Genomic DNA, 27,440 nt, shown 5'->3' with positions numbered 1-27,440 from the left:
AAATTGGGACAAAGCAGGAGAAGGATTAAAACGAGCTCATCAAAAATGTCTTAAAGTTGATCCTTGTGTTTTTTCTGCTTGGAGTTTAGTTCATACTGTTCTTCTGCCATTATCTCCTTCTTATTCTGCTAGACAGCAGGAGTCATGTTCTAAGTCTAAAAATTTAAAATAATCTTTTGTCCCACCCACAGTACCAATTAAAAATAATAAACAGGGGAGGGAGGATGAACATTGGCCTGTGTCGCACCCTCCAGTAGCAGAAACATCTGTACCGCCTCCTTCAGTAGCAGAAATAGAGACCCCAATACAAAGAATTTTACGCTCTGCTGCTATAGCTGGAGAGCCCTTAGGACCTTGCACTTTTCCCATTTCCATAAGGCCCGATCCAAATAATCCACAGCAGTTTATTCCTGAACACACCACACTAGAGTTTAAGTTGCTGAAAGAATTGAAAGCTAGTATAGTGAATAATGGAGTCCAAAGCCCATTCACTTTAGGATTGTTAGAATCTATATTTGGCACCGTGCGTCTTCCACCATTTGATGTAAAGCATTTAGCTCGCACTTGTTTGCCTGCTAGTGTGTACCTGACATGGAATTTAAATTGGCAAGAACTGTGCGCAGACCAGGCTAGACAGAATCATGCTGCTGGACACGGAGACATTACAGAGGATATGCTATTAGGTAATCACCCTTATTCAGACCCGCAACATCAAATGGCACTCCCAGATGCTGCTTATAAGCAGTGTGCCTTGGCTGCTAAACGCACCTGGGCCACAATTCCAGAGGAAGGGGTCCCAGTAAAATCATCTTTACGTATCACGCAAGAATTGCAGGAGCCCTATGCACATTTTCTTGCAAGACTACAAGAGGCAGTGAAGCATCAGATTCCTCATACCACTGCTGCAGAAATGCTAACCTTAACTCTACCTTTTGAGAATGCAAACGCGGATTGTAAACGTGCATTGGCACCTGTGAGATGTACAAAAAACTTGGGAAATTTTCTTAAAGCTTGTCCAGATGTGGGAACTGAGCTTCATCACTCTACAATGATGGCTCAAGCAATGGCTAATTTAGTAATGGACAAATCTAAAAAGGGCCAAGGGGCGAATCTTAAAATGAGAAAATATTGTAATTGTTAAAAAACTGGACATTTCAAAAAACAATGCCGTCAGACCTCTGGGCAGAAGGGATCTTATAATGCAGTTCCCCACCCCCAACAGAAAAAAACGCCAGGACTTTGGCTTCATTGCAATAAAGGAAATCATTGGGCTAGTCAATGCCATTCCAAATTTCATCAGAATGGCACCCCCATGTCGGGAAACGAGAAGGGGGCCTGAACCCAGGCCCCACAAACAATGAGGGCATTCCCAATCCAGGCCACAGCCCTGTCTCAGGGATGGGTTCCCGGAGGCACATTGATTCCCTCTCCCCAGGAACACCCAGAAGCTCAGGATTAGATCTCCCAGTCAGAGAATGGGTTATGTTAGTTGGAGGGGACAAACCCACCAAGATTCCCACTGGTATTTGGGGACATTTGCCAACAGGATATATGGGATTAATTTTGGCAAAAAGCTGTCTTAACTTACAGGGCATTACTATAGTCCCAAGAGTTACTGATTCTGATTATGAAGGAGAAATTCAAGTAGTGGTAATGTCACAAGATCTTTGGGTTTTTGAACCGGGAGAATATACTGCTCAGCTATTGCTTATTCCTTGCAAGTTACACCCTTCTCCATGTAAGGAGAAACAACGGAATCAAGGATTTGGGAGTAAAACTAAGAGGGAAATTTACCTATCCCAACTCATAGCTTCTAATCGACCTACCTGTACAGTGCAAATTACAGGAAAGACATTTTATGGGCTTATGGATACAGGAGCTGATGTGTCAGTAACATCTAAAGACAATAGGCCCCCATCCTGGTCCTTGCAATTAACTTCTACATCCTTAGTCAGAGTGGGAACAGCTCAAAGTGTTCAACAGAGTGCTGAGATTTTACCCTGTCTCAGACTAGATGGACAGTCATGTACTTTTCAACCTTATGTTGCAACTGTAGCTGTTAACCTATGGGGTTGAGACTTACAGTATGGGATATGAGACCTACAAATGAAACTATTGAGAATCCAGGATTTAAAATGTTACAGAAAATGGGGTATCAGAGCGAAAAAGGCTTAGGAAAGTCCCTACAGGGAAAGCCTGATCCTACATTAATAACTGGGCAAACACACAGAATCATGTAATATTATTCTGCTGATCGCTAGTGCTTTTTTGTTTTTGTTGTTGTTGTTATTTATTTTTTTGCTCTGTCGCCAGACTGGATTGCAGTGACACAATCTTGGCTCGCTGCAACCTTTGCCTCCTGGGTTCAAGCGATTCTCCTGTCTCAGCCTCCTGAGTAGCTGGGATTACAGGCACATGCCACCACACTCGGCTAATTTTTGTATTTTTAGTAGAGACAGGGTTTCATCATATTGGTCAGGCTGGTCTCAAACTCCTGACCTCAGGTGATCCACCCACCTCAGCCTCCCAAAGTGCTGGGATTACAGGCATGAGCCACCGCACCTGGCCTTTACCAGTGTCTTTTGATGAGCAAAATAATTTTGTTTGTATGAAATCCAATTTGTAATTATTTTCTTTTATATAAAAAAGATAGAAACTTTGTAGTTGTGACTTTTATGTTAAGTCTATGATTAATGTTTGTACATGGAATAAGGTAAGGTTTGAGGTTGACTTTCTTTTCCAAATGGCTGAATGGTTGTTCCAAAAGTGAGAAATCAATATCAATAGCAATTTGCACTCCTACCCTTGAGATGTTTATTTCTGAAAACCAATCGCTACTGAAGTTAATAAGTATTCCTTGGAGAAATAGCTGATTCCAGGGCTGGGGCGAGAAGAGTACAAGATGAACCAGGAATATCATATTGTAAAGGAAAGAAAGAAGTGCTCAAAGAATGAGATAAGCATGACAATAAGACACATAATCTAGCTTAAAGGGGTCTCAACTGGGCAAATCTGGAAAATGTAAGCTTTGACATGAATAATGATAGTAATGGATTATAATCCAGTGCATTAAATAGGAATCCAGAGGTCCATACTAATATATATTTTGTATGTAAATGTATATATATGTATATATATTTTACATATATATATAGATATGTAAAAGAGAATGGAAAACATTCCTATAGAGTAGAATGTAATTACTATTAAATACTTCCTAAAACGTGCAAAATAATTATTTTACCTTTGGGGAGAAATCTGGCAGAAACCACCTTAAACAAGTGATAAAAGTTACCACCAACACTGATGGAAAAAATTGAAATCATGTGCTTTCTGATATGAGGCACTCAGAAAAACACTACACTTTTTTTTTTTTTTTTTTTTTTTTTTTGAGACACTTGCTCTGTCGCCCAGGCTGGAGAGTGCAGTGGCACGATCTCGGCTCACTGCAACCTCTGCCTCCCAGGTTCACGCCATTCTCCTGCCTCAGCCTCCCAAGTAGCTGGGATTACAGGCGCCCGCCACCACGCCCGGCTTATTTTTTGTATTTTTAGTAGAGACGGGGTTTCGCTGGAAAAACACTACACTTCTAAAGAAAATGCATAATATTTATCTAATAATGAATAAATACCAGGAATTGAAGGAAATTATTAGTTACTAGCCTGCACTTTTCAAAACTGTCAAGGACACGGCAAGGAAAAGACTGAAGAATGGATCCAGACTGTAGAGACTGAAGAGACATGATAACTGTATTAGTCCATTTTCATATTGCTATGAAAAAATACCTGAGATTGGGTAATTTATAGAGAAAAAGAGGTTTAATGAACTTACAGTTCCACATGGCTAGGGAGGCCTCACAATCATGGCAGAAGGTGAAGGAGGAGCAAAAGGCATGTCTTACATGGCAGCAGGCAAGACTGCATGCGCAGGGGAACTGCTCTTTATAAAATAATCAGATCTCATGAGACTTAATCACTATCACAAGAAAAGCACAAGAAAAAACGTGCCTCCATGACACAATTACCTCCCATGACACAGGGATTATGGGAACTACAATTCAAGATGAGATTTGGGTGGGGACACAGCCAAACAATTTCATTCCATCCCTGACCCCTCCCAAATCTCATGTCCTCATATTTCAAAACCAATCATGCCTTCCCAACAGTCCCCCAAAGTCTTAACTCATTTCAGCATTAACTCAAAAGCCCGTCTAAAGTCTCATCTGAGATAAGGCAAGTCCCTTCCGCCTATGAGCCTGTAAAATCAAAAGCAAGTTAGTTACCTCCTAGATACAATGGGGATACAGGCATCAAGTAAATACACCCATTATGAATGACAGAAATTGGCCAAAGGGACTACAGATTCCATACAAGCCCAAAATCCAGTGGTGCCATCAATCAAAATTATCTCCTTTGACTCGATCTCCATCTCCTTTGATCATGTCTCACATCCAGGTGACACTGATGCAAGAGGTGGGCTCCCTTGGGGAGCTCTGCTTCTGTGGTTTTGCAGGGTACAGCCCCCCCCCCCTCCAGTGGCTGCTGTCATGGCTGGCATTGAGTGTCTCTGGCTTTTCCAGAAACACAGTGCAAGCTGTAAGTGGGTCTACCATTCTGGGGTCTGAAGGATGGTGGCTCTCTTCTCACATCTTCACTAGGGAGTGCCCCAGTGGGGACTCTAAGTGGGAGCTCCGACCCCAGATTTCCCTTCTGTACTGCTCTAACAGAGGTCCTCCATAAGGGCCCTGCCCCTGGAGCAAACTTTTGCCTGAACATCCAGGCATTTCCATACATCATCTGAAATCTTGGCGGAGGTTCCCAAACCTCCATTCTTGGCTTCTGTGCACCTGCAGGCTCAACACCATGTGGAAGCTGCCAAGGCTTGGGGCTTGCACTCTCTGAAGCCACAGCCTGAGGTGTACCTTGGCCCCTTTACCCTTGGCTGGAGTTGCTGGAGCACAGGGCACCAAGTCCTTAGGCTGCACACAGCAGGGGGGCCCTAGATTTAGCCCAGGAAACCATTTTTCACTCCTAGGCCTCTGGGCCTGTGATGGGAGGGGCTGTGTCTCTGACATGTCCTGGAGATATTTTCCCCATTGTCTTGGCTATTAGCATTTGGCTCCTCCTTACTTATGCAAATTTCTGCAGCTGGCTTTAATTTCTCCCCAGAAAAAGGGTTTTTCTTTTCTATTGCATCGTTGGGCTGCAAATTTTCCAAACTTTTATACTCTGCTTCCTCTTGAGTGCTTTGCTGCTTAGAAATTTCTTCTGCCAGATACCCTAAATCATCTCTCTCAAGTTCAAAGTTCTACTGATCTCTACAGCAGGGGCAAAATGCCACCAGTCTCTTTGTATTGCAAGAGTGACCTTTGCTCCAGTTACCAAAAAGTTCCTCATGTCCATCTGAGACCACCTCAGCCTGGACTTTATTGTCCACAGCACTAGCAGCATTTTAGTCAAAGCCATTCAACAAGTCTCTAGGAAGTTCCAAACTCCCACATCTTCCTGTCTTCTGACCCCTCAAGTGTCTAGGAAGTTCCAAACTTTCCTACATTTTCCTGTCTTCTGAGCCCTCTAAACTGTTCCAACTTCTGCCTGTTATCCACTTCCAAAGTTGCTTCCACATTATTGGGTATCTTAATAGCAGTACCCCAGTCTATCCATACCAAATTACTGTATTAGTCCATTTTCATACTGCTATGAAGAAATATCTGAGACTAGGAAATTTGTAAAGGAAAATAGGTTTAATGGACTCACAGTTCCACATGGCTGGGGAGGCCTCACAATCATGCCGGAAGGCGGAGGAGGAGCAAAGGCACATCTTACATGACAGCAGGCCAGAGAGCATCTGCAGGGGAACTGCCCTTTATAAAACCATCAGATCTCATGAGACTTATTCACTATCATGAGAACAGGATTGGAAAAACCCACTCCATTGTTTCAATCACCTCCCACCAGGTCCCTCCCATAACACGTAGGGATTATGTGACCTACAACTCAAGATGAAATTTTGGTGGGGACACAGTCAAACCATATCAATAACTAAATATAATACATGCTCCAGGCTTGGTACTTGGATCTAAAAATTTCATTTTGGGAACAATTGAAGGTAAGTGGGGTAAGTGGAAGCATTATATTAATTTTAAGCTCCTTGATTTTGATAGACTGTGGTTTTGTAGGATAGTGTACTTGTTTTTCGAAAATGCTCACTGAAATAACAAGTGGTAATGAGCCTTTCTGTGTGCAACTCTCAAATGGTTCAGAAAAAGGATAATGTAAGCACATACACATATATACACACAAATACTGACATAGAGAACAAGAGTAAGCCAAACTTGGTAAAAAGATAGCAATTGGCGGCTGGGCACAGTGGCTCATGCCTGTAATCCCAGCACTTTGGGAGGTCAAGGCAGGCAGATCACGAGGTCAGGAGATCGACACCATCCTGGCTAACACGATGAAACCCCGTCTACAAAAACTTAGCTGGGCATGGTGACAGGCACCTGTAGTCCCAGCTACTCTGGAGGCTGAGGCAGGAGAATGGCGTGAACCCAGGAGGCAGAGCTTGCAGTGAGCCAAGATCGCACCACTGCACTCCAGCCTGGGTGACAGAGTGAGACTCCATCTCAAAAAAAAAAAAAAAAAAAAGCAGATACCAATTGGCTCACCTGGGGGTTAGAATATCTAGGAATTCATAAAATTCTTACGAGATATAAATTTGAAATGATTTCAAGACAACTTTAGAAAGAATGGATAAGACTTAATGTGTCAAAAACAATTTACACTTTAAAACTTACTGTCATACTATTTTTTTTTAATTTGAAACACATTAAACATCAATTCTGTGAGAAAGCATTTTTTACTCACTTTTTATAAATGAAGAAAAATAAGGAAATTGAGATTTAGAGAATCTGGAATTTTGTCCATGATATAAAATGTCATATGTAGAATCTGCACCAGGTTTTATCACCTCCAAGTCCAGTGTTCTTTTTATAGTTTCATGCTGTCTTTGAAGATGATGTCTTAATGTTTGCCTTGTACAAGTTGTTCATCTCTGGACCTTTGCTTTTTCATTTAATCTATTTTCATTGGTGGGCCATTCTGCAGGTCCTTTTCTCATTTAGAAACACGAAATTCTTACAGTAAATGACTGAAACTGTCCCCCGCAACAATAAACTTCTGTGATTCCATTCTCATTTTTTCCAAACAGTGATGTACTGGCAGGAACCAGCATGAAATTTGAGAAAGAGGCTGGGAATTATCCTTATACAGCTCACACCTCCACTTAGTGAGAATTTTTCTTCAAATAATCCATTTCCTGAATTGAGATAAATTATCACTGAGTATTGTTTGTTTGTTTTTGCAATTAGAGTTAAGTTATCATCAGTTTAAAATAATGGATTAAAAGATGTTAATTGCAAACCACATGGTAGTCTCAAATCAAACTACATCAGATACACACACAAAAAAATTAAAAGTAAGAAATTAAAACATACCACCAGAAAAAAAAATTACTTTCACAAAAGGGAAGAGAGGAAAAAAAAAGAAGGAAGGAAGAGAAGACCACAAAACAACTAGATAAACAAATTTTAAAATGGCAGGAGTAAGTCCTTACTTATCAATAATAACATTGCATGTAAATGAAATAAACTCCACAAACCAAAGAAACAGAGTGACAGAATGGATTTTTAAAAAGACAAAATTGGTCGGGCACAGTGGCTCACATCTGTAATCCCAGCACTTTGGGAGGCTGAGATGGGTGGATCACCTGAGGTCAGGAGTTCAAGACCAGCCTGACCAACAAGGAGAAACCCTGTCTCTACTAAAAATACACAGCAGGAATACTAAAGCAGACAAGGTTCTGGGAGACTTAAAACTCGGCCAGGTGCGGTGGCTCACGCCCAGTACTTTGGGAGGCCGAGGCGGGCAGATCACAAGGTCAGGAGTTCAAGACCAGCCTGGTCAATATGGTGAAACCCCATCTCTACTAAAAAAAAAAATAACAATAATAATAATAGTACAAAAATTAGCTCTAATGCCTACAAAAAAGACATTTCACGTAGACATACATAGATGCAAAACAAAGAGGTGGAAAAAGATATTCCACGTGAACAGAAACCAAAAAAGAGTGGGAATAGCTATACTTATCTCAGAAAAAATAGATTTTAACACAGAAACTATGGCTATAAAGAAGTTTGTTATCTAATTAAAAAGCAGTCAATTCAGAAAGAGGATATAATAATTTTAAAAGTATATGCATGCACCACTGGAGCACCTCAATATATAAAGCAAATATTCTTAGAGCTAAAGAGAGAGATAGACCCCAATACAATAACAGCTGGGGACTTCAACACCTCATTTTCAGGATTGAACAGATTATCCAGACAGAAAATCAATAAAGAAACATCAGACCTAATCTGCACTACAGACCAAATGGATCTAACAGATATTTACAGAACATTTCATCCAATGGCAGCAGAAAACACACTCTTTTCCTCAGCTCATGGATTATCCTCAAGGATAGCCTGTAGGTTAGGTCACAAATTAGTCTTAAAACATTCAAAAATTGAAATAATATCAAGTATGTTATTTGATCACAATGGAATAAAACTAGAAATCAGTAACAAGAGAAAATTTGGAATCTACACAAATACATGGAAATTAAACAATATTTTCCTAAATGAGAAGTGAAACAGTAAGGAAATTTAAAAGAAAATTAAAATATTTCATGATACAAATGAAAATGAAAACACAACATATCAAAACCTATGGAGTACAGCAAAAGCAGTACTAAGAAGGAAGTTTGAACTATAAGTGCCTACATCAAAAAAGAAGAAAAACTTCAAAATATGCAACTTAAGAATGCATCTTAAAGAACTAGAAAAGCAAGAGGAACTCAAACCCAAGGCTGGTAGAAGAAAAGAAATAATGAAAATCACAGCAGAAATAAACAAAATTTAAAATCAAAAATAGAAAAGATAAACAAAATGAAAAGTCGATTTTTCGAAAACATAAAGAAAATTGACAAACTTTTAGTCACACCAAGAAAAAATGAGAGAAGACCCAAAAAATAAATCAGAGATAAAAAAAGGAGACATTGCAACTGATACCACAGAGATTCACAGGATCATTAGAGACTACATTGAGCAACTATATGCCAACAAATTGGAAAACCTAGGAGAAAGGGATAAATTCCTAGACACATGCAACCTACTTAGATTGAACCATGAAGAAATTCAAAACCTGAATAGACCAATAACAAGCAATGAAGTTGAAACCATAAGTAAAAGTCTCGCAGCAAAGAAAATCCTGTGACCCGATGGCTTCACTGCTGAATTTTACCAAATGTTTAAAGAAAAACTCATATCAATCTCACTCAATCTACTCCAAATGACAGAGGCAACTCTAACCCTGATACCAAAACCAGACAAACACAGATCAAAAAAAGACTACTACAGGCCCACAACCCTGATGAACATTGATGCAAAAATTCTCAACAAAATACTAGTAATCCAAATTCAACAATACAATAAACAAATCATTCATCATTACCATATGGGATTTACCCCTTGGATGCAAGGATGGTTCAATACACAGAAGTCAATTATTGTGATACATCATATTGAGAGGTGACAGCATGCTGGCAGTCCTCACAGCCCTTGCTCACTCTCAGCACCTCCTCTGCCTGGGTTCACACTTTGGCGGCACTTGAGGAGCCCCTCAGCCTGCCACTGCACTGCGGGAGCCCCTTTCTGGGCTGGCCAAGGCCAGAGCCAGCTCCCTCAGCTTGCGGGGAGGTGTGGAGGGAGAGGCGCAGGCAGGAACCAGGGCTCCGCGCGGTGCTTGCAGGCCAACGCGAGTTCCGGGTGGGCGTGGGCTCGGCGGACCCCACACTCAGAGCAGCCCCGGGCCAGCGACTGCAGAGGGGCTGCTGGGTCCCCCAGCAGTGCCGGCCCACCAGCGCTGGGCTCAATTTTTCGCCAGGCCTTAGCTGCCTTCCCGCAGGGCAGGGCTCAGGACCTGCAGTCCGCCATGCCTGAGCCTCCTCCCGCCTCCGTGGGCTCCTGTGCAGCCCGAGCCTCCCCAACGAGCGCCACCCCCTGCTCCACGGCGCCCAGTCCCATCGACCACCCAAGGGCTGAGGAGTGTGGGCGCACGGCGTGGGACTGGCAGGCAGCTCCACCTGCAGCCCCAGTGCGAGATCCACTGGGTGAAGCCAGCTGGGCTCCTGAGTCTAGTGGGAACTTGGAGAACCTTTATGTCTAGCTAAAGGATTGTAAACACACCAATCGGCACTCTGTATCTAGCTCAAGGTTTGTAAACACACCCATCAGCACCCTGTGTCTAGCTCAGGGTTTGCGAATGCACCAATCGACACTCTGTATCTAGCTACTCTGGTGGGGACTTGGAGAACCTTCGTATGGATACTCTGTATCTAGCTAATCTGGCAGGGACATGGAGAACCTTTGTGTCTAGCTCAGGGATTGTAAACACACCAATCAGCGCCCTGTCAAAACAGACCACTCCGCTCTACCAATCAGCAGGATGTGGGTGGGGCCAGATAAGAGAATAAAAGCAGGCTGCCCAAGCCAGCAGTGGCAACCCACTCGGGTCCCCTTCTACACTGTGGAAGCTTTGTTCTTTCGCTGTTTGCAATAAATCCTGCTGCTGCTCACTCTTTGGGTCCACACTGCCTTTATGAGCTGTAACACTCACCGCAAAGGTCTGCAGCTTCACTCCTACCTGAGCCAGCGAGACCACGAACCCACCAGAAGGAAGAAACTCCAAACACATCCGAACATCAGAAGGAACAAACTCCAGACGCGCCACCTTAAGAGCTGTAACACTCACCGCGAGGGTCCGCAGCTTCATTCTTGAAGTCAGTGAGACCAAGAACCCACCAATTCTGGACACAATATCAACTGTATGAAAGACAAAAATTACAACCATTTCACTGATGTGGAAATAGCATATGATAAAATTCAACATCCCTGTAAGATAAAAACCCTAAAAAAAAACTGGGTATAGAAGGAACAAAAGTCATATGCAACATACTCACAACTAGTGTCATACTGAACAGGGAAATATTGAAAGCCTTTTGTCTAAGATCTGGAATACAACAAGGATGCCCACTTTCATCATTGTTATTCAATATAGCACTGGAAATCCTGGCTAGAGAAATTAGACAAGAGAAAGAAATAAAGGGCATCCAAATTCGAAAGGAAGAATTCATATTATACTTGCTTGCAAATGATGATTGTATATTTGGAAAAAACTAAAGACTCCATAAAAAACTATTAGAATTGAACAAACTCAGTAAAGTTGCAGGGTACAAAATCAATGTACAAAAATCAGTAACATTTCTATATGCCAACAGCAAATAATCTGAAAAAGAAATCAAGAAAGTAATCCCATTTACAATAGCCAAATATAAAACAAAATACCTGGGAATTAACCAAAGTGAATGATCTCTGCAATGAAAACTATAAAACATTAATACAAGAAAATGAAGACACAAAAAAATGGAAAGATATTTTATGATCAGAGATTGGAAAAATCAATACTGTTGAAATGTCCATACTACTCAAGGCAATCTATAGATTCAATGCAATCTCTATCAAAATACCAATGACATTCTTTACAGAAATAGGAAAAATAATCCTAAAATTTATATGGAATCATAAAAGACCCAGAACATCCAAAGCCACTGTGAGCAAAAGAAGAAAACTGCAGGAATCACATGAACATGACTTCAAATTATACTACAGAGTTATAGCAACCAAACAAACATGGTATTAGTATAAAAGCAGATACAAAGACCAATGAAACAGAATAAAGAACACAGAAACATATGTACTTATTTACACCCAACTGATTTTCAACACAGGTGCCAAGTACATATCCTGGAAAAAGGACACACTGTTCAATATATAGGGCCAGGAAAATTATATATCCATCCATATGCAAAAGAATGAAACTAGACCCCTATCTCTTGCCATATATAAAAATCAAATCAAAATGGATTAAAGACTTAAATCTAAGATCTCAAACCATAAAGTTACTAAAAGAAAACATTCAGGAAGCCCGGGCGCGGTGGCTCATGCCTGTAATCCCAGCACTTTGGGAGGCCGAGGTGGGTGGATCGCCTGAGGTCAGGAGTTCAAGACCAGCCTGGCCAATATGGTGAAACTTCCATCTCTACTAAAAATACAAAACTTAGCCAGACATGGTAACATGTGCCTGTAATCCCAGCTACTCTGGAGGCTGAGGCAGGAGAATCACTTGAATCTGGGAGATGGAGGTTGCAGTGAGCCGAGATCATGCCATTGCACTCCAGCCTGGGTAACAGAGTGAGACTCCACCTCAAAAAAAAAGAAGAAACATTGAGGAAAATCTCTAGGACATTGGTCTGGGCAAAAATTCCTTGAGCAGTACCCCACAAACACAAGCAACCAAGGTAATCATGGACAAATGGAATCACATCAAGTTAAAAAGGTTCTGTACAACAAAGAAATGAATCAACAAAGTGGAGAGACAACCAACAGAAAGGGAAAGAATATTAGCAAACAATCCATCTGACAAGGGATTAATAACCACAACATGTAAGGAGCTTAAACAACTCTATAGGAAAAAATCTAATAGTCCTTCGAAAAATTGGGCATAAGATCTGAATAGACATTTCTCAGAAGAATACATACAAATGGCAAACAAGCATATGAAAAGGTGCTCAACATCACTGATCAGAGAAATGCAATTATGAACTACAATGAGATATCATCTCACACCAGTTTAAATGGCTTATATCTGAAAGTCAGGAAATACCAAATGCTGGCAAGGATGTGGAGAAAAGGGAACCCTTCTACACTGCTGGTGGGAATGTAAATTAGTCAGCCACTAAGGAGAACAGTTTAGTGGTTCCTCAAGAAAATAAAAGTTGAGACACCATATGATCCAGTAATCCCACTGCTGGGAATATAACCAAAAGAAAGCAAATCAGGGTATTGATTTCCTCATACTGATGGGTATCTGCAATCTCGTGTTTGTTGCATCACTGTTCACAATAGCCAAGATTTGGAAGCAATGTAAGTGTCCATCAACAGATGAATGGACACAGAAAATGTGGTACATGGACACAATGCAATACTATTCAGCCACAGAAAATAATGAGATCCTGTCATTTGCAAACACATACACGGAACTGGAGGACATTATGTTCAGCGAAACAAGCCAGTCCTAGAAAGACAAACTTTGCATGTTTTGATTCGTTTGTGGGAAATAAAAATTAATACAATTGAACACATGGAGATAGAGAGTAGAGTAATAGTTACCAGAGGCTGGGAAGGGTAGTGGGGGCCTGGGGAGAAGTGGGGGTGGTTAATGAGTCCAAAAATATAGTTAGAAAATGGAAAGAATAAGCAAGGCTGGGCGCAGTGGCTCACGCCTGTAATCTCAGCACTTTGGGAGGCTGAAGCAGGCGGATCATTTGAGATCAGGAGTTCGAGACCAGCCTGGCCAACATGGGAAACTCCGTCTCTACTAAAAATACAAAAATTAGCTGGGAGTGGTCGTGGGTGCCTGTAATCCCAGCTACTCAGGTGGCTGAAGCAGGAGAATTGCTTGAACCTGGGAGGCAGAGGTTGCAGTGAGCCGAGATCCCGCCACTGCACTCCAGCCTGAGCAACAGACTGAGACTCCGTTTCAAAAAAAAAAGAATAAATAAGACATAGTATTTGGTAGCACACACGGTGACTATAGTCAATAATAATTTATTGTACATTTAAAAACAACTAAAAGAGTAAAATTAGAATGTTTGTAACACAAAGAAATGATAAATTCTTGAGGCGACAGGTATCCCATTTGCCCTGATGTGTTTATTACGTATTGTATGCCTGTATCAAAATATCTCATGTACCCCACAAAAAATACATCTACTATGTACCCACAAAAATTAAAAATTAAAAACAAAAATAATCACTGAGTGTTTAGGAGATGCCAAGGGACATGAAGGAGGCTAGCAGGAAAGCCCAGAGAACCTGAGAGGAGAGGATGCTGGCTCAGGTGAAGGCAGGCCAGAGAAACTTCTAAGGCCGAGAGAAACCCTGTTTTCTCTTTTTCATATGTCCCTGGAACCGCTGTCCTCTCCAAGGAAGACCACCATGGTCTACAGTGATGCAAAGTTTCTGGAGATATAATTGCCTCTTTACTCTGAGAGGAGATTGTGTATCCATATCCCAGATGCAGTATGGATTTTTTCCAGATTGATAGGACAAAATAGAAAATGTAAATGACGAGTTAATGGGTACAGCACACCAACATGGCACATGTATACATATGTAACAAACCTGCACGTTGTACACATGTACACTAGAACTTAAAGTATAATAAAAAATATATATATAAAAAAAGAGAAAAAAAAGAATCTATGCTTTCAACAAAGCAAGAGGCTTATGTAAGAGAATACCACCACAAAATACAAGATTTTCAAGGTGATCATCATTGCTACTGTTAACTAGAAATTACCCAGTAAATGTACTGTGAACTGCCAAAAAAAAAGAAAAAAGAAAAGAAAATGTAACATGTAGGTCTTTGAACTATAATAATAAATGCCTTTTTTTCCCTAAAAAACTTATAAGAGCAGAATGCTTTGAACTGACAAAAAGCAAGATCCTGATATAACCTTATTTTATTCTTCCAGCTAGTTATTCAAAGGTATACTTTATACTTTTAAACTTCATGGGTAAACTCATGGATACTCGGTTCACATAAGAGACGTGAACTACCTACCTATTAAACTTAACATGCAGTTAACATGAGTCACTGCAACGCTACTAAATCTCAATTGTCCAGTGAACAATAACATGTAATCTGTGCACAAAAGTTTTTTGTAGTTTGCCAGATACTTTTTTATTTTATGATTTGATATTCACTGCAGCCTTATGATATAGATATTAGTAGGATGCACTTTATTGATAAGGAAACAGAAGCTCAGAAAAAAGAATAAATGACTTACTCAAGCCACACAGGTTGCAAGCAACAGTATGAAGACAGAACTCCTCTTTCCAAAAATTATTTTTTTTCCATAGTGTTTCCCTGAAATGTGCTTCACTGCTTTTACATAGGCATACAGATTCCCTGGAGTAAACACGGCTGCTTTTGATTCTATCTTTGTCATACCATGACACTGCCAGTTTTCCCTACATGCAGCATCTTTGATGTTACAGGGCAGCAATATGCTTATGTCTGCTTGACTACAGACACTCACACAAGGACAGAGAGGCACTCAGGCACTCATGCACAAGCACACGCTTCAGAGTTCCTCACAGGAGAGGATTACTTTTCATGTGTCCCAATTGTACCTGCAGGATTTTAATTTATGGAGATGACTGAGTGATGACATAGATAGGCCAATGTAATTGAAAGATTTTTGTTACTTACATTTCCCAGTGTAAGTCGGAGGAGGCTCACCACATCATGCAGGGACACGTGGGTAAACACCAGGAGGCAGAAAGGAGTGAGTGGAAGCCATAGTCTTCACTGGCTATCTGTGGGAAAAGCAAGGCAGGGCAGGCCAAACGGTTTAGAATGGGGTAGTTCGAATAATTCCAGCTGGTTTAGGGGGATGGGGCCGATCCCTAGTTGTCTGATACCCGGCTTCAGGTTAATTTAGAGCAGGGAAAATATTGGCTTGATACCTGAGAACTAGATAACGGAAGTAGTTTAAGAGTATGGGCTCTGGATGGCAAGGAGGATGCAAAGAACTTTGGCCATTAGTTTGGCCTTGTGATTAACAGATGCCAAATAGACAAATATAAATCTAAGAACATGGAACAGGGCAGTAGATTCAGAAATTGTGTTTTTTTAATATGGGGCTCCTGCTTTTATCTGCAGCATACCCTAAGTTTCTCCATGTTTAAGTCCTCTACTGCCTGGTAACAAACTATCTCAAAACTTTGTGGCTTACAGCAACTGGCATTCTATTTATGCCTGGTTCTGTGGATCATAAATTCAGTTAGGGCTCAGCTGGATGGTTTTTTGTTTGTTTGTTTGTTTTGTTTTGTTTTTTTGCTTTATATATGGTCAGTTGGAGTTAATCACTCAGCTGCATTCAGGTGGTGGCTCTGCTAGGCTGGAAAGTCCAAGAAAGGAGCTTCAGTCTCATGTTTGTTTACTGTCTTGCTGCTCCTCCACATGATCTGTCTTTCTCTACGTGGCTAGATTCAGCTTCTTCACACTATAATGATCCCATGGTAGTTAGACTTCTTACATATGGTGGGTGGCTCTTAATAGGAAGTGTACCAAGTGGCAAAGGCAGAATCTTCAGTTATTTAAGGCCTTGTCTCATAAATGTTAAGGCACTGCATCACATTGTGCTTGTCAAATCAAGTCACAGGGCCACCCCAGATTAATGAGGCAGGGAAAATTGTTTCTACCTCTCTGCTGAATGGCAAATAATTTGTGGTTACCTTCAATTCACCACATGCATTCTGCCTCATGAAAAACTGAGTGTAGATCAAAGTAACTAGCCAATCTAAAAGAGAGGCTATTAAACAGTTAAAACAAAACAGGCAAACACAGATGATAACAGATCACTTTCTGGAGATCGATAAGAACAAATTCAACATGATGCTAGATATTTTCTAAAATGTACAAAAATGGCAGAAACAAAACACGTGTATAAACTCATATAATCAATGTGACCAATTATATTAAAATAACTAGGCAAGAGAAAAACTAACATCTACTGCAGCACACTGCAGGCAATTAATTCTATATTATGGCAATACAAAAGCCTATACATGAAGAATACAAAATACTTAATATGAAACATTAATTCATAAAAATCTTTCAGTTATAGAAAGCTGATTTTCCAGTTCTATATCTGGAACTATGAGTTTATTTGCACCACGCTTTTTCTATATCATCTAAGAAACTGAAGAGTTGACATGATTGTATATCTGGAAAACCCCATCGTCTCAGCCCAAAATCTCCTTATGCTGATAAGCAACTTCAGCAAAGTCTCAGGATACAAAATCAATGTACAAAAATCACAAGCATTCTTATACACCAACAACAGACAAACAGAGAGCCAAATCATGAGTGAACTCCCATTCACAATTGCTTCAAAGAGAATAAAATACCTAGGAATCCAACTTACAAGGGATGTGAAGGACCTCTTCAAGGAGAACTACAAACCACTGCTCAAGGAAATAAAAGAGGATACAAACAAATGGAAGAACATTTCATGCTCATGGGTAGGAAGAATCAATATCATGAAAATGGCCATACTGCCCAAGGTAACTTACAGATTCAATGCCATCCCCATCAAGCTACCAAAGACTTTCTTCACAGAATTGGAAAAAACTACTTCAAAGTTCATATGGAACCAAAAAAGAGCCCGCATTGCCAAGTCAATCCTAAGCCAAAAGAACAAAGCTGGAGGCATCACACTACCTGACTTCAAACTATACTACAAGGCTACAGTAACCAAAACAGCATGGTACTGGTACCAAAACACAGATATAGATCAATGGAACAGAACAGAGTACTCAGAAATAACGCCGCATATCTACAACTATCTGATCTTTGACAAACCTGAGAAAAACAAGAAATGGGGAAAGGATTCCCTATTTAATAAATGGTGCTGGGAAAACTGGCTAGCCATATGTAGAAAGCTGAAACTGGATCCCTTCCTTACACCTTATACAAAAATCAATTCAAGATGGATTAAAGACTTAAATGTTAGACCTAAAACCAAAAAAACCCTAGAAGAAAACCTGGGCATCACCATTCAGGACACAGGCATGGGCAAGGACTTCATGTCTAAAACACCAAAAGCAATGGCAACAAAAGCCAAAATTGACTAATGGGATCTAATTAAACTAAAGAGCTTCTGCACAGCAAAAGAAACTACCATCAGAGTGAACAGGCAACCTACAAAATGGGAGAAAATTTTTGCAACCTACTCATCTGACAAAGGGCTAATATCCAGAATCTAAAATGAACTCAAACAAATTTACAAGAAAAAAATAACCCCATCAAAAAGTGGGCAAAGGACATGAACAGACACTTCTCAAAAGAAGACATTTATGCAGCCAAAAAACACATGAAAAAATGCTCACCATCACTGGCCATCAGAGAAATGCAAATCAAAACCACAATGAGATACCATCTCACACCAGTTAGAATGGCAATCATTAAAAAGTCAGGAAACAACAGGTGCTGGAGAGGATGTGGAGAAATAGGAACACTTTTATACTGTTGGTGGGACTGTAAACTAGTTCAACCATTGTGGAAGTCAGTGTGGCGATTCCTCAGGGATCTAGAACTAGAAATTCCATTTGACCCAGCCATCCCATTACTAGGTATATACCCAAAGGACTATAAATCATGCTGCTATAAAGACACATGCACACGTATGTTTATTGCGGCATTATTCACAATAGCAAAGACTTGGAACCCAAATGTCCAACAATGATAGACTGGATTAAGAAAATGTGGCACATATACACCATGGAATACTATGCAGCCATAAAAAATGATGAGTTCATGTCCTTTGTAGGGACATGGATGAAACTGGAAAGCATCATTCTCAGTAAACTATCGCAAGAACAAAAAACCAAACACCGCATATTCTCACTCATAGGTGGGAACTGAACAATGAGAACACATGGACACAGGAAGGGGATCATCACACTCTGGGGACTGTTGTGAGGTGGGGGGAGGAGGGAGGGATAGCACTGGGAGATATACCTAATGCTAGATGACGAGTTAGTGGGTGCAGTGCACCAGCATGGCACATGTATACATATGTAACTAACCTGCACATTGCGCACACGTACCCTAAAACCTAAAGTATAATAATAATAAATAAATAAAATAAAATAAAATAAAATAAAGAAACTGAAGAGTTGAGTCTCCTTAGAGAGAGAGAACAACAGAGGGCAAAATTTGAATTTTCAACAATCTTATTAAGTGATATTTTGTGAGGAGGAGAGGTCTTAAGAATGTTCCTTTTTTATTTTAAGACATCAATATTATTTAAGGTATTTCAACTATAAGAATACATTAATTTAGTACATTAATAAACATGTAAAAAATGTTTCCAGCACTTTAGTAAGCTGGAGAGGGCAAAGACAGGAGGGAGGAAGTTGTGCCTCTTCATTCCTCTCTCTGGGCCAGAGGTCTCTATTGCCCTCCAAATGCGGTTTCTGTAAAAAGCAGTCCCAGGTGCACCTGGCTAAGAAGGGGGATGGGGAAGTCTATGTGGAAAGAGATCTGGCTCTTGGCAGCATTCATCCAGTCCTCTCACAAATATTCTTTCCAAAGCTGTTTCTGTTCCTGGCTGTATATTTGAGTGCTGAGTTAGTTTACCCAGTCGATGTGTGCACACTCATCTGGTGGCTCAAGAATCACGGGAAATTTTCATGTTCATTTCAAGAGAATTTTACAGTCTGGATGCTTGATGTGTGTACCAGGGCAGGTTTTGGAGCCTGAAAGATGGTGGTAGTGAGTGCCTTGGGCTTGTGCTCTTGCCAAACAGTGGAGTCTAAGCCACCCTTAGGGCGTTCCAAGCCAGAGCTGTCCTGATAAATTTTACCAAGTACCTATGAGTACTTGTCACAGGGAGTACTTGTGTCTGCCCCCAGCATATTCACGTAAGTGTAAAGGAACATTTAAGGGCCACTCGAGAGGGGGAAAGAAAATAAGGAAGGCGACATGCAGCTGTGAGCAGGGTGAATGGAGAAGGTAGTGCTGATATGCATTAGCACTGGTGGGAGAGCCTCACAGGCACCTGGAAGCTGGTTAAAATGAGCATTAAGATTCTACATGTTCTATCAACTGACACTACATACCTCCTCCTGATTGCTTCCCTTGTGAGTCAGTGCTAAGCTGCTTGTCTCCATTCCCTTTCTCCAACCAGGGAAGCACCTCCCAAAGTCACTGCTCAGTTCTGGGCACAGTTTTGGGCAGGACATTTCCTGTCTTCCAGGGTCTCAGAGCACACTCAGAGGGAACACTAGTGGTTGCCTCATCTGGTTTCCTCCCTGAATCCCTATGCTGTGGGGTTGTAGGAAGAAAATTAGGGCAGCATCTGCCTAATCATCTCTGGTTCCCCACTAGACCTGCCTGGGCCCACTGAAGTCACAAGGGTCCAGTACATATTAATCGTTCAGAGCAAGGGCATGGGCTTTAGAGTTAGAGAGGTTGGCATGATGGTATAGCACCATCAACCTATTGCTTTATTAGGTTTAGGTATTTACCTCCTGGGTCTCTGGCTCGAAAATGCCCATTCCCATGTCTGGTCCTTGTGTATGAGTCATTGTGACAGCCCTGCCAATCACCTGGCCCAGTGTCTGCTACAGAAAGTGTGCTCTAGGCTGGGCGCGGTGGCTCACGCCTGTAATCCCAGCACTTTGGGAGGCCGAGGCGGGCGATCACCTGAGGTCGGGAGTTTGAGACCAGCCTGACCAACATGGAAAAACCCCGTCCCCACTAAAAATATAAAATTAGCTGGGCGTGGTGGCGCATGCCTGTAATCCCAGCCACTCGGGAGGCTGAAGCAGGAGAATTGCTTGAACCCGGGAGGCGGAGGTTGCAGTGAATCGAGATCGTGCCATTGCACTCCAGCCTGGGCAACAAGAGCAAAACTCTGTCTAAAAAAAAGAAAAAGAAAGAAAGTGTGCTCCTAGGAGTGGAACCCTGAGTACTCTTCCTGTATTAGGGCCTGGATATGAAAGGTGAAGCTGGACACTACCTCTGTTCCAGTCAGGCCCATCCTGTACTCTGAACTGTAAATGGGCATGATGGCCAGAGACCTACTTTCCACATTTCCCATCCCTCCCCTCAATCCTTACACTGAACATTTATGGAGCAGCTAGTAAACACTGCCAGGTGCTGAAGATAAAATTAAGAATGAGAGTGGATCCCTGCCTGCCAACTTCTCGGGTGGTGGAGCTCATAGCACAGGAGAGGCCAAAAGCTCACATTCCTCCTATCTTTTTTCACTGCCCATCCTTTCTCCATGATCTTCCCCGTGTCCCTGCTTGGGGCCTGGCCCTGTTTCTCTGCTCTTTCCCAGCCTCCTACTTCCATGGATGATCATTCAATTCTATCCTAAAGGACCGAATCGAATTTCTTTAAAAATCTATTCAGCCAGTTTTATTACATCAGTCATTGTTGCACAATCGAGACTGATTCATGGTCAGAGATAAAATACACTGAACAATTTTTTTTCTGTTTCTTTTTTTTTCTTTTTGAGACGGTGTTTTGCTCTTGTTGCCCAGGCTGGAACGCAATGGCATGATCTCAGCTCACGCAACCTCTGCCTCCCAGGTTCAAGTGATTCTCCTGCCTCAGCCTCCCAAGTAACTGGGATTACAGGCGCCCACCACCACACCTGGCTAATTTTGTATTTTTTGGAAAGACAGGGTTTCTCCATGTTGGTCAGCCTGGTCTTAACTCCTGACCTCAGGTGATCTGCCCCCCTCAGCTTCCCAAAGTGCTGGGATTACAGGCATAAGCCACCACGCCCAACCTTACACTTAACAATTTGAAGAGTATTTTTTGACTCTGCAGCCACAACTTCTAATTTTCATCTCAGCATCTTCACTCTGAGATTATTTTACTCGCCAAACATTAATGAAGCCTGTACTCTGGGCCAGAACTTTTCTAGGCATTAGGGATAGACCAGATAGCAAAAGCAGTGTTTCTTTGACTTATATATTCTAAAATAGAAGCAGATGATGAGCAAAGTACTATATATACGTACGACATGGTGGCTGGTAGCACAATAAATGTTATGTAGATCAATGAAGCAGAGTAAAGGGTTACAGATTGGTGGCAGAGAACAGGGTGCTCTGATAGGTCCGGTGGTCAGAAAAGTTCTCTCTGAAAGCAGTAGGAGGAGTCAGGCAGCCAACTGGCATGACAGCCTTGCAAGGCAGAAGGAATAGAAGGTGCAAAGGCTATGTAGCCAGAACTGCCTGATGGGTGTGAGAATCAGCAAGGAGGACAGTGATTAGAGCACGGCAGAAAATGGGAAGAGGCACAGGATAGAAGGAGGGGCCTTGTAGGCCTTGGCTGCAACTTTGCTCTTTATTCTCAGGTGAAACTACTGGAGGATTTTCAGCAGGAGAGTGAAGGGATCTTTTTTTTTTTTCTTTTGAGATGGAGTTTCGCTCTGTAGCCCAGGCTGGAGTGCAGTGGCGCTATCTCGGCTCACTGCAACCTCCGCCTCCCGGGTTCAAGCGATTCCCCTGCCTCAGCCTCCTGGGTAGCTGGGACTACAGGCACATGTCACCAAGTCCCGCTAATTTTTTGTATTTTTATTAGAGACAGGGTTTCACCCTGTTAGCCAGGATGGTCTCGATCTCCTGACCTCGTGATCTGCCCGCCTCGGCCTCCCAAAGTGCTGGGATTACAGGCGTGAGCCACGGCGCCCGGCCCTAATTTTCGTTTTAAAGGATTCCCATGGCTACTCTATGGAGAATATACTATAGGAAGAAAAGAGTAAAAGCTAAGTGATTAGTTGCAGCAGTCTGGGTGAGAAAGCAAGGCTAGGGATCAGGGTGGCAGTGGTAGAAATGACAAGATGTGATTGAATTGGCAATATATTTGAAAGCAGAGCCAACAATTCATGTTGGCTCTAGAATCAGGGATCCATTCAAAGTAGAAAAACAAAATTATTTAAAAACGCAAACATCTTAACAGTTCATTTTTAAGTACAGAATAATACCCAGTGGCCAACGGCACTAATAGCAAGACAAGAAATAGAGAATCAAAGATATGTGGGATGCCTGCAATTAATTATTGGATGCTGATTTTGCAGAACTTTTTTATATCTTGCTACTTAGGTTTTGTGTGTGTGTGTGTGTGTGTGTGTGTGTATACCATATTATTTCCCTACTAAAGAAGTCACTGTTTAAATACTACCTTTTTCATGAAAGGCAGGACCCCCTGAGGGTCTTCATGATCCTAAAAGGAAGTGCGACTCCCACAGGGCAGCCAGCAGTGTCAATACTTCTCTGAGTGAGATTTAAATAAGAAAGAAAATGTGTTAATAAAACATCACGCCAAGAGAATCTAGTGGCCACAGACCCACGAAGGAATACTGAGTTGTGCAAGCTGCCTAGGTAGAAGAGTGGCTAATCCTTTCAGTTTGAACAAATTTACCTTCTCTGAGACCGGACTCAGCGCTCGCCAGGTCCTCTGCTAACGCAGGCCCCACAACCGGGAGCTAGGGGAGCCTATCCCGGCCTTTAACTGCCCGCCGAGAGACCTACCACAAGCCGGTGGTTCAGCGACCCAGCGCATCCCTTTCCTGGCCACGCCCTCTTTGTCTACACCCTTCCCATCCCGGCCACGCCCCCACGCCGCCGCGGCCCCCAGCCTGGCCACGCCCCTCCCCCGTCGCGCCGGCGCACCGTCCGTCCGAATGGCCTCGTGGGCGGAGCTTGCGTAGCCTCCCGGACCCCGGCGCGCACCGCCTGCCGCCCCCCGCCCCTGGCCACCGAGCGCCTCCGTGGACACGCACTTCCTGCGAGGCCTCCGTGCGCATCTTGGCCGAGCCGAACCGAGCCGAGTCCTGTCCTTCCAGGCCGTTCGCAATGGTGGATGAGTTGGTGCTGCTGCTGCACGCGCTCCTGATGCGGCACCGCGCCCTGAGCATCGAGAACAGCCAGCTCATGGAACAGCTGCGGCTGCTGGTGTGCGAGAGGGCCAGCCTGCTGCGCCAGGTACGTCCGCCGAGCTGCCCGGTGCCCTTCCCCGAAACGTTTAATGGCGAGAGCTCCCGGCTCCCCGAGTTTATCGTGCAGACGGCGTCTTACATGCTCGTGAACGAGAATCGATTCAGCAACGACGCCATGAAGGTGGCATTCCTAATCAGCCTCCTCACCGGGGAAGCCGAGGAGTGGGTGGTGCCCTACATCGAGATGGATAGCCCCATCCTAGGTGATTACCGGGCCTTCCTCGATGAGATGAAACAGTGCTTTGGCTGGGATGACGACGAAGACGACGACGACGAAGAAGAAGAGGATTATTAGGCCCTCGACCCTCAGGCCTCGGGGGGAGGGCCCTGCACGCCGCCACCCCCTCCCCGCAGCCCTCACCCCGCCAGGAGCCACTGCTCTCCCCCTTGCCCTCCGGTCCCCTTACCTTCCCGCGCCCGTCTGCTCTCTCTCTCCATTTCTCCGTAGTGCTTGTCTTTGTTCCAGGAATAGCGCTCCAGTTACCTGCTGCTGGGGTCGGGGCTGGAGCCTCACTCACTCGGAAGTGCTTGGAAGTGTCATCTACCCTGGCCATCCCCGGGATCCCTCCCCTGCTAATCTGAACTGTGTCCTGAACCCCAGCTATTGGCCAGGCCCCTGTTACAAACTGCGCAGACCACCCATAGCCCTGCTGCTGCCACCTGCCCTGCTGCCAGGCTTACATCTTCCCAGAGAACTATGCTGCCACTTCACATCCACTCACCACATCCCACCTACAGACTACCGCCTTTCGAGATCAGGACCAACCTGGAAAATGCCAGAGTTGGCTATGCCTTTTCAGACATTGATTTGGACAGCACACCAACCCCTGCAGGGGCCATTCAGCCTGGTTAGTTTTCTACCTACTCCAAGTGTCCTCCCCTGCCCCACCAGATTGCTTCAGGGGCGCGGTGTGCCTGGCAGCCAAATTGTTAACACTTCTTTTTTCCTATGCACTGGTTTTACACAGCTGTCATTTTTCTTTCAAAATTGCAGCAGTCCCACAGATGTGTGCATTTGGACAAATAGTACTTAAAAACAAAACAAACAAGCACTCAGCCTAGCTCCTCAATACTACCTGGAAAAAACATTGGCATTATTTTCAATAAATATCAAGCACTAAAAAAAGAAATGATTGTCTTTTAATGGTTAAGTGCTATCACTGGCCTCTACCACTGTCACTCTGACTACCATTATTCCCATGGAAATCAGGGAATACAAGCAATCCTAGTATTCCCCGCTGTCATCTCCAGGCTGCTGGGGACAGCTACCTCAGGGCTTTGTCAGGGTTCTGATGCTCCCTTCACCAACGCATTTCTTAAAGCCCTGGCAAAGGGTGTGTTCTCTGGGTCCTCCAGGGTGGCATGGTTAAGGGTTGGCTGAGCAGACGGCAAAGAGAGCAGTATTAATAATTAGACCATAACAACAGGCGTAAACCTGGACATATATATGTAATGCTCCTAATTCTCTGAGCTTTTGGATTCCTTAACCCTGTGCCAGGGAAGTTCTGCCCCTTAATCCTTATTGCCTATGTGCAGCTGTTGAGTTCAGACTCCAGATAGCCAACATAGTACATTGTCACTTTCAAACTCCAAATAGCCAACATGTCACTTTCAGGCTCCAGCTAACATGAAGTCCCGGATCCTGGGCAAATGCACCCATAAAGATATAGCCTGATCTTAACAAACATTTCATTCTCCTTGGACAGACATCCTTAGAATTCCCACTCATAGATGTGTCCCCGATTCCTCCCTGTGGAAATTAGCAAGATGCTTGGTTATCTCTTAAATCAGACCTTGTACTGCTACCTGGGGGCTATGCTGAGATCTCTGGGCCTGGAGGGTTCAGAGCAGTGAAGGGGGTGGCTGCTGAGAAGAAGCTGCATACCTGTGTGAGGCCATTGCCCCAGGTTAAGTCATTGAAATGTTTAATGCAGAGCAGCTTGGTTGGGGATTTGAGAGGACTACCTCTTAGAAAGGTTTAGGAGGATGTGAGGAGTTCAGAGTTCTCTTTTATATCTGTCCAGATGTCCTCATTGTACCATGTCTGCAGCCAACTTGACTTTATAACCTTTAATTAATTTAGATAACACATTTCCGTACTGTTTAAGGCCTTTTGAGGCAAGATATTGTATTTGTACTGGTAAACCTCAGTGTTGATTAAATGAGATATGGGTCTTCATATTAATCACCTCATAGGTGTGGATTAAATGAGATCATACCCATGAAGCATTTAGAACTTTCCCTGCTACATGGTGAGCACTCAGGAAACCATGGGCTGTTACTCCTGGGCCTGGGAACAGAAGTCTCAGAAAGCAAGTCTCTGACTCTGAGCCTAGCTTTAGTAGGAAAATGTCAGCGTGAAGAGGAGCAGAGCAGGTTCAGGGAGAATGGAAATGAGAGCATAAGACCCCATTTACTTTTTGGAGTCTTATATGAAGCAAGAAACAAAGCTGTTTTACGTGGTGAACAGGCAAAGTTCAGGGTAGGAGTTATATCTCACCCCTAGGATAGCTGTTTCTGGAGGGTGGGGACAGGGTTAGGTATGACTTAATCAAAGAGGCCAAGGCTTGGGTGGAAATGAGATCTGGGGCTCTTCGGGGAACTGCTGCCTCCAAATCTGAATCAAGGAGACACCTGGTTATTTAGAATTCATTGATCACTTCTCCCAGTCTCCTTGGAAAATATACAAAAACTCTTGGAAGAGAGAGATTATGTTTGAGACATAATATGTGTGAGGCCAGATAATTACACTTTCTTCCTAACTAGAAAGGCCTTGAATTGGGGATAAATGTGGAAAAGTGAGCAAGATCTAAAAGGTAAAGGATCCAGTGAGACCAAAAACCATTTATTCCAAACTGATTATGGCCCAGTTATGCTGAGTGGAGTTATAGAAACGTCTTTGAATAAAATGTGATCTCTGCCTTCATAGCGAGTCCAGTCTGCTGCTTTTACTGTGCCCTGGGTCAGAACTTTGATGATTAGTTACAGGAAAGGGCCAGGAAGAGAATCTGGGCTGTGATTAGATCTGGGAATGACCTTTCTGGGGTGGAAGTTGAGGACATATGAGTAGGTGTTCTGTGGAGGAAGGGAGGTTCAGTAAGGATGCCATGCCAAGGCAGCATCTGAATGGCATCTGGGAGAACTAGGCCAGGGAGCTTCTGTGATCTGAAGTGTACATTTCCTGAGTATGTGTGCATGTGCACATGAGCTTGCTGTGACCCTGTATATGTGTGCTCTGTGTGTGTGTGTGTGTGTGTGTGTGTGTTAGGTGATGTCCTTCTTACATCATGGACAAACAGGTTATGCTGTGAGATGCAGAAAAGGGATTCTGGTTACTTTGGGGGCAGATTCTGCAATAAAAGCGCAGATATTGGCAAGGGCTCCACCACCCAGGGAGGAATTCGTGATAATGGCATAAAGCATGGCAAAAAAAGAAGGAAGAAGTAGAAGTATGTCTAAGGATAAAAGTGCCACTTTGATCAAAACTATTAAAAATAGGTAGGAATGCTGAATAAATATGAACTTCAGACCCTGAATTCTCATTTTGGGCATAATAGACTTGAAATGGACGCTGAAATTATACTATCAATGAAATGAAATTAGTCATATTAAAGGTCGTAATCATTTAATCATATTAAATATACCAGTATATCTTTGGACTCTTCTATTCATTTGAATAGATAAGCACTGCC

The 27,440-nt window shown here is 42.8% G+C and overlaps 1 protein-coding gene and 1 pseudogene across 1 annotated transcript; one reads left to right on the top strand and one right to left on the bottom strand.

Annotated features, from left to right (window-relative positions):
• LOC129025164 (melanoma-associated antigen C3-like) overlaps nucleotides 1–23,315 on the bottom strand; it is a 646,330-nt pseudogene extending 623,015 nt beyond the window's left edge.
• A 76-nt stretch (nucleotides 23,316–23,391) lies between these two features.
• Nucleotides 23,392–24,878, top strand: LDOC1 (LDOC1 regulator of NFKB signaling). Its single transcript, XM_054473109.2, has one exon. The coding sequence runs from the start codon at nucleotides 23,606–23,608 to the stop codon at nucleotides 24,041–24,043; it is 438 nt and encodes a 145-aa protein (XP_054329084.1). The 5' UTR covers nucleotides 23,392–23,605; the 3' UTR covers nucleotides 24,044–24,878.
• Nucleotides 24,879–27,440: the final 2,562 nt, after the last annotated feature.

The sequence above is a fragment of the Pongo pygmaeus genome, chromosome X (assembly GCF_028885625.2).
Source record: "Pongo pygmaeus isolate AG05252 chromosome X, NHGRI_mPonPyg2-v2.0_pri, whole genome shotgun sequence".
NCBI lineage: Eukaryota > Metazoa > Chordata > Mammalia > Primates > Hominidae > Pongo > Pongo pygmaeus.
This window is presented reverse-complemented; position numbering and strand designations above follow the sequence as displayed.

Coding starts and splice junctions, on each gene's coding strand:
- LDOC1 (XM_054473109.2), top strand. CDS start 23,606: ATGGTGGATGAGTTGGTGCTGCTGCTGCACGCGCTCCTGATGCGGCAC.